The sequence below is a fragment of the Perca flavescens genome, chromosome 19, assembly GCF_004354835.1.
Source record: "Perca flavescens isolate YP-PL-M2 chromosome 19, PFLA_1.0, whole genome shotgun sequence".
NCBI classification, from domain to species: Eukaryota; Metazoa; Chordata; class Actinopteri; order Perciformes; family Percidae; genus Perca; species Perca flavescens.
Genome location: NC_041349.1, coordinates 9498430 through 9507020, shown reverse-complemented (window position 1 = coordinate 9507020; position 8591 = coordinate 9498430). Strand labels below are relative to the sequence as shown.

At 38.8% G+C, this 8591-nt stretch overlaps 1 protein-coding gene across 1 annotated transcript; it reads left to right on the top strand.

The window, feature by feature from the left end:
* The first annotated feature begins 408 nt into the window (after positions 1 to 408).
* Positions 409 to 8363, top strand: LOC114545584 (baculoviral IAP repeat-containing protein 2-like). Its single transcript, XM_028563966.1, has 4 exons — positions 409 to 567; positions 6452 to 6517; positions 7210 to 7259; positions 8065 to 8363. Exons 2-4 carry the CDS (start codon positions 6467 to 6469, stop codon positions 8255 to 8257), a joined length of 294 nt encoding a protein of 97 aa, XP_028419767.1. The 5' UTR covers positions 409 to 567; positions 6452 to 6466; the 3' UTR covers positions 8258 to 8363.
* The last annotated feature ends 228 nt before the right edge of the window (positions 8364 to 8591 follow it).

The window sequence follows — 8591 nt, the reverse complement described above, 5'->3', positions numbered from 1 at the left end:
AAAGATTTAATAATAATGTATTAACTAACTTATTTCACCAGTAAATTGCTGTTGAACAACAAAAACAACCACCAGATGGGAAAATGGTATTTTACAATTACTGTAAACGAGGCTACCTGTTTTAAGTGAACGCATCTGTTATGTGGAAGGACAGAACAGACCCAAATGCAAAGTTCAACAACAAAAAGGTTTATTGGACAAAATTGGGAAGGAGGGGAGGGGAGGAGGATGCCAGGAACGGAGACACGTGGTCTAGGGAAGGATGGCGAGGGACTTGAGGACTGGGGTAGCTAGGGTTCAGAGGGCTGAGGTAGGATGGCGAGGGAACTTACTGGGATAGGATGACGAGGGAGCTCGGGGAGTGCGGGTAAACCGGGGCCGAGGGAACCGAGGAGGAAGCACTGGAGTCCGGGGAACAGGGGGAGTCCAAGAAGGGAAGGCTGGAAGCGGGAGCGAAGGCAGGATGAAGTGGGGAGCCGTGAGGAGGGTGAAGCCAGCTGACTGGAGGCAGAAATGAGGTGTGGAGAAACACAAGGAGAGGTAACGATAGGCACAGGATACTGACAGGTAAGTTTCCAACAGTTTGCAGCCCGAGCATGTAGCGAGTGTCACCAGTCAGTGTCACGATCCAGCAAAGATGGCGAGTGGAGCCAGAGTTGAAGTACTGAGCTTGATTGTAGATGGCTGGCAGGTGTGTGTGTGTGTGTGTGTGGCGGGAGAGCGGTGATGGTGGAATGAGGAACAGGTGTGCGTAGTCAGCTGGCAGTAGCAGGCAGGAGGAGGGAAGACACAGGAGACACAGGACCAACAGAGAAACACACAAAAAAGAACTAGAAAACTGGAAACAAAAACCCCAACCACAACAGCACCGTCTGTGTTGTTTAATTCCGACAACGGCAGCTGCTGCGCTGCAGAGCAGACTGTTACGTCCTGGTGTTGGAATCCTCCACAGTGAAATACAGTCACACTTTACACTGTTTAACGTTAGCTGTCAGCATTCTAACCCTGTTTAATCCAGCTGCTAGCTAAAGGTAGGCTAACGTTACCTGCTGTCAGGTGTAGTGTAAAGTCAGGCACCGACATTTTCGTTCTTATTCAGTCTCATTACTACTGTTTAGGTCGGCACTTTTCGGTACCAAACCTACTTACCAGAGTCAATATAGTGTGCAGTAACTTCTAAATAGTTTTGATTACTCACTGATCTGACTCAGTGATCACCGGTTGATGAGACAGCGTGAGTCACGTTAACTGTACTATGCTATTAATGCGATTAAAAAAATGAACACGTTATGCTTGGCCCTTAATCGCAACGCGATTAACGCGTTAATGCTGACAGCCCTAATATATATATATATATATATATATATATATATATATATATATATATATATATATATAGAGTGTGTATATATATACTGTGAAATATTTTTTTTTTAAATCTATTGTATACTTTATATATCGTGCAAATAAACTAGACAATTGACATATGCTCTGATCTATATTAGTTGACATATAGTAACGTTTTAATTTTGTTTCTGTTTACTAACACTAACATTAATTTACTATAACCAGAGGCCCGTTCCAGAAAGCGGGTTTAGTGAAAACTCTGAGTTTGTTAACCCTGAGATGAGGGAAACTCTGGATTTTTCGTTCCAGAAAGAGAGGGAACTTAACCTCGGAGTCAGTTACTATGGTAACTGAGTCTGTGAACCTAACCTCGTCGGGAGAAGGTTTTTTTCAAGAAAGAGAGGGAGGAGAAACTCATTTCCTCATTCATTCATTCAGTCTGTAGCCTACCAGGTGCATTTTAATGCAGTTTTATCTGCATGAATAAAAAAACGTATTGGTTTATATTAGGCAGATTATAAAACGTTTTTTTCTCAAACATGTCATGTCCTTTTGTCGACGATCCCATTGATGAAAAAGCTGTATTAATTCACAGAGAGTTTACATCGATATTGAGTCCCGACTATAGATGTATTTTCATTTCTACATAACCGATCTGAAAGGTATTTTTTTATCACAGTCCATTAGATATGTAGATACCTTATCCATCCTCATATCACTAACATCAACCATCGTGGACCGGCTTTAACATCCCAGCAGATTCTTTGTGTCGCATTACGTTTTTTGCAAACAGCAGTTTTCTTTACAACAGTGTAGGGGATCATACTGTAATAGTAAAGCCACATGTAGAGCAATCAGAAAACTGTGACTCGCTCCAAAACGTTTTTTAAAGGTTTTTTAGTGTTCCCTGGACAGTAGAGCCATTAAAAAGAAATAAATGATTATACATTACAGTTCTGTAAATGATCATGATGCTCCAGCCTCACAATGGGATTAGTATAGTTTACTTTTTCGCCCGCAGGATTGCACCTTTGAAGCTAATTTTCTTCTTCTTTGTGATTCTTGCACCTTAATAATGGTTGAATGCACTTTGAAGACTGTGGAAGTATTTTTGTGCCAAAAATATTTGTGTAATGTTAAGCTGGTAAAAATGGGTCTATTATTTGTTGCATGGGTGATTTTAGACCCATTTTTAGCCCCCTTAAATATTTTCTCAGACCCCCTACAAATTACAATAAATGTATTTATTTTTTTTTTATCAATTTTACTGCTTCAAGTTAGAGTTTGTGAACTTGTCTGTTAGTGACAGAGGACAATTACAGGTTTAATATCCTGTGTGTCTGTCGCCGTTGCTACGTAAGAAGAAAAACAAAAATGTTTTTTTTTATTGTTCAAGATAAAAGAACTACAACTGCATGTCATTATGCAAGCCTGTGTTGAGGGGTAGGATTACATGTCCCCCAAAATCGGTCTATGAAATTTCACTTTTTTTGACCCACCAAACACACACACACACACACACACACACACACACACACACACACACACACACACACACACACACACACACCAGAAGACGAGGTTCTTTCAAACTTTTACTAGACTCTCCAAACATAAAACTGTTTTGGTAGAGACCAAACTGTGTCTGAATTTTTTCTTTAATCCTGTATTAACCAAATTGTAATAATACCACTTTTAAGTGGCATTCTTTTGACATAGATTTGCCACAAACCTGTACAGCTACTGGACACATTTTAAACATGTTGGCTTCATATATCAAAATGTGTGCAAAAGTGAATTAGCATACATCTGATATTTATAAACTCACACATGAATCAAAAATGTTCTTCTTCTGTTATGATCCGTCCTGGTGCTTTTAATCATCATCTTTTTGACAAATGCGGATTTCTTTCAGGTTTCAGTACATGAAATACAAATAAATCATGCATATGAGTTAACACCAGTGTCATTTTATTATGAATGACACCTTTAATACATCATCTTCAGATTGCTTCATTTAAACAGCTGACACACTTTTTGGTTTATAATCTTCTCCATAAATGTATTTGCATCGTTAATGTTACAGTTAATACTCTTATCAAAAGAAACCTCTCTGGTCAAGATATAATAGAGCACTATATGAATTCTGCTCACAATATTTAATATAATTTCAAATTAGAAGTTACTGTAGGGCCACTCTTTTGTTTCATCTGTTTTTAAACCAAACAAATGATCTGCAAGCAGGCAGTTCTTCTCCTTGAAGGATGTTAAACGCCTCACACCTGACATTCTCTGGCAGTTTGATGGTCCCATCAAAATATTGTTTCATGGCATTATTTGGATCGAAGGTCATCACTACACCAGACACATAACTGTCCCTGTAGCTAAGACAGGACGCAGCAATCATGATTCTACCAGGGTCACACACAGCAGTGGACATGGAGACACCATAGTACCTGTGTGAATTTGGGATCTGAGAGACACAGATGGTGGAGGAGATAAGAGGACTTGTTTTACCCGTACTACTCAGTTGTTTGGTGATCTCTCGCACCTTCTTCTTTAGTTCCTCTTCATTCTCTTCTCCAGTCAGGAGGACAATCTGCAAGCAACCACAAGCTGCTGCTGTTATTCCCACAAATTCATCAAATCATTTTAAACTATACTGTAATATTTGAGAATGTTAAGGAGAAGTAGCAGTCCTGTACAAATTTACAAAGAACAATTATATTGTCTTTTGACAAGCTTTCATCTTACCATGTCTAGCACACATGAGAATGGACTCCGCTTGGGCAGTTGAGAGGAATAGTGGTCAAAAGGCCGAGGGTAGATGTCCTTTAAGCCTTCAAGCATTTTGGCATCAGTCACATTACTATCTGGGCAGTGCTTTGGATCATGTATCTTTCCCAAAAAGAAGATGAGCTGTGAAGAATCTGTAAAGTCAAAACAGTCAAAAAGATATAATTTTCTGTGTTGTGTAAAAAATACACTATGTCAGCCAGGGCCAAGCAGTATGTTCAAAATAATAACACTTCAAGTTTTCAAGTTCATAAAAGTTTCAGACAAACCTCATCCATGAGCACTGTAGTATCTCTTTCAGTACATTCTGCATTCAGTTTCACCATTTCATGAATAATCAGTAAAGCATTTGTCCTGAAAGGGTCTTCCGTAAACACGCATCTCGAAATGTGTTGACTGTGACTGTGACTATATATATGCTGTATATTGAACGTATGTTCTTCCTGAAAAACCACAGTCAGGCCTGAGAGGCCATCTTCACGTCACTGGAACAGGATGTAAAGCAGTCAGCAAACTCAGACTGAAAAAAGACTTTTTCGGTCATTCCCCACTTTGGACAAGGGGGAATTTTCAAGCCCCACCTGCCCCCATCGCCCCAACACAATGCTAATGAAATACGCAACAAGCTTAAAATGTTCCAATTTATTGAAGCAACAACTATCTACATCAAATAACAGCAAGTTCAAAAATAAAGAAAATAAAAGTGCAGCTGTGTCAAAATTTGTATCAAGTTCAAAAATAGAAAATAAATAAAAGTGCCACTTTGCAATCTGTTATAAAAAAGAAAAGAAGAGAAATCCATTTGGCAAGACAGGTCTATTCTCCCTGCATTAGTAGCTGCAATGAGCCTGTTTTGCATTGCACAATTTCCGCCAGAATCCAGACTCTAATTGGAATTTAGAGGCTGTTATTTATGCAAAAGAAGAATGCACAAAATATTGAGTTAATTATTCTTTTGTGGTGCCTAAATTTATGCACATGCCTAGTTTAGTATAAATAATTCTTGCACACTTTCCATGAATCATATAAACTTTTAAAGGACTTTGTTTTACCTCTGAAAGAGTCATGCAGAAATCTGAGGACTCTAAATTATTATAAGGACTATAGAGCATGGACAAGTTTGGAAAAGGACAAAGGTCAACATACAGACGACGATGCAACAGGAAATTACAAAATAATCGAGAATAACCGAGTAGAATGTAAGGTGTGACTCATATGAATGAGATTGGTAACAGTAATTGACAAAAAAAAAACATGCCTTGACAAGAGACATGCTTCCTCAAACAAAAATAAATTAATGTCAACAACACAGAGCTCACACAACACTAATAACTTCTCTCAATTCTGCACATGTGACTCCAGTTGTGCCCACTGTCGTTTAGCAATCAGAAAAAACTGTAATGTTCATTATTAGAAATCTGTTAAACTTGGTAGTTACACTGATGGTCCCCTCTTAGGATCAATAAAAGATTATCCTGTTATTATAATTTAGATTGGGGCTAGGCAATATGATATAAATTATCAAACTGATATAAAAATGTCTATTGTATATATTCTTTTTCTATCGCCATGGCGGAAAAAGAAGTTGTTAATAAAAATAGGCCATTATTTGACAGGACAGCTTAGACATGAAAGAGAGAGAGGGGGGGATTGACATGCAGCAAAGAGCGCAGTTGAACCTTTCAGAGTTATATTATTATGTTTATATCTTATTATTGGAATATTATTACTAATGATTGAACATGTAAGCAGTATGTTCATGCTACAGCTGATGGAGGTGGAGCAGATTTACTGTTGGAGAGTTTAATCTTTAGCACAGTCTCATGTTTTAAAAGTTGATATTTTGTTTGTAAAATCCGACTCTGTTAAGAAACTAAAGCTGTCAGAGAAATGTAGTGCAGCAAAAAGTACAATATTCCCCTCTGAGATGTTGTGAAGGAGAAGTATAAAGTTGCAGAAAATGGAAATACTCAAGTAAAGTACCTCAAATTGTTCCTAAGTACAGTACTTAAGTTGAGGTACTTTGAAACTTTGACTGTATTGTACTTCTACTGAGGATTTTCTAGACTTTAACCTATATGGTTTAAAAAGGGGGGGGAGCTGTGCAGTTTACAGTTCTTAAAATGATCTTCCATTTCAAAAAGGAAATTAAATTAGGAATACATATGGTGCAAATAAAATTTAAAAAGTCAGTTATTGTCACTTGCACACAGTGGTTAGAGCTTGGGTGACTAAGTATATGTGTTTTACCACTTCCTGTTTTTTAAGATGAAGATTAACACTTTTGTTGTCGATTGGTTTTCCACAGTTGTTCTGCAGCTTGATGGCTTCAAACGTTACCATGAAATCAGGAGGCCTGATCAACACTCCATTGGTGAGAAGACTCTGGTATTCAGATCATATTCAGTCACAACTGGAGGAGAAATTCACATGTGATGCCAGGAAGTCCAAATTGAATCAAATTGAAAAGTTGGCAACCATGTGTTAGTGTGAGGCTGATTCACCTGTCAATCAAAGGAACCTAATGGCGCTTTTCCATTACATGGTACCTACTCGCCTCGCCTCGACTCTACTCGCCTTTTTTGGTTTTCCATTACGAAAAAAAGTACCTGGTACCTGCTAACAGGTAGTAGCGACTCTAGAGTCATATATATGTGACCACGGTGGGAAATCTGGAGCAGTAAACGTTAACTATCTCTTTGATATCATGTTGTTTACGGAGACGGAGAACCAGGAAATACGTCGGGGATATGTCAATGGGAAAGCAAGCTACTAAGCCACGCCCAGGGCAGTCGCTATGACGACCAGCCACGCTGAGGTGATACTAAAATCTGCAATGGAAAACGGACGCACAGCGAGTCGAGGCGAGTAGAGTCGAGTAGAGTCGAGGCGAGCAGGTACCATGTAATGGAAAAACGCCAAAAGTGTCAGTCAGAAAACAGATTCATGAGAGGCGGCATCTGGTGGCCATTTAGAGGAACTGCATCTTAAATAACCTTAACATTGCTTTTAGCTGGTAGAAGTTATGAGAACTTATTTTTCCTCTCTGTGGTCCTTCATCTGTAGGGTTCCCACCAACAGAGCTCAACACAACAACCTTCAGGTACCACACAGGGGTAAGAAAGTGGTTTCCTTTAACTTTTGACTACAAATAAAAGCGTGTTATTTTTCTTGTGGGTTAAATCAAAAGTGAAAGTGGTATATTTTCCATGAGGCACATGCAAAATGGTGTTCAGACTGAAGCCTGAAGAACAGAGAAAGAAGTCAATGCATCCTCCTCAAAGTCACAAAGTGTGTTTTTGTCTTCCTGTTTTTATGCACAATTTTAAACACTGTAAATACAAAAAAAACTAGGGATGCCCCCTCTAAGTCAATTAGGTGACTTATTGTTTTTTTAATTTTATATTTATTTATTTATATTTTTTTTGACTTTGCCAACAAATTTGAACATCGACAACTTCTCAGTCCCTCCTCCCTTTCTGCTGAAGTCCAAACCGTCTCCTAAGCCCCTCCCACACAAGGGAGTTTGACAGAACTGCCGGCATGTCAGACAACATTTTCAACAACTAAACACTAACACAAGGTTAACTTTACTCACCAACAATAAAATGATGCTAACTAGCAGGCTACTGTTAGCCATTTCAGCATCATATCTGACCGACCACTGTGCAAACGTTACTATTATCCTCACCAACCTAGCTTTGTGGGCTTTTGACTACTAATAACCAAGTGAAAGATAAATCATTCATGGTAATTATGTTACCCGGAGCTCACGCCACCTCTGAAAAGCCACTCAAATATTCACCCACTTCACCCACTCAATTTTAATTTATGTTGGCATTAGTCACTTAGACACCAATGTGTTGACACCATGTTGGAAAAAATCAATCAATAAGCAATCATAATGTGGTTCTGCGCCAGGGAGAACCAGGAGGTTCCCATGGAAACAGACCAGCTGGAGGAGGCCCTGATGATGAAGAGCCCGGTGGTGAAGGAGGCTCTGCAGATGGGTGTTCCTCCTCACCTCATCAAGCCAAAACTTCACGCTAAGATCCTGTCTGACAAAGACGGCTACGCTGACGTCAATGAGCTTCTCAAGGATCTGAACATGTAGTAGAGGAAAAACTACAAATGTGTCTAAGTTTTCCTACTCGAGCACTGCCGGAGTTTCCAGCATATTATCTGGAGAAGTAATGTGAAATAAAGACGTTTAAAGACGATCCATGAATTTTGGAAATTAGTCAGCAATGCATTGACTCCGCAGTTTTTTTCTAAGTAAGTGTCTACTTTTCAGATTTTAAAGCCTTTCGAGACATATTTGTGATTTTGGCCTATGTAAATAAAATGTACAATTAACTGAATGATTTGCCATGCTGTCTGTTGAAAACCAAAACAATTTAGTATAAAGAAACATGATTTCAATTGATTTTATTACGTCTAAGTTGCAA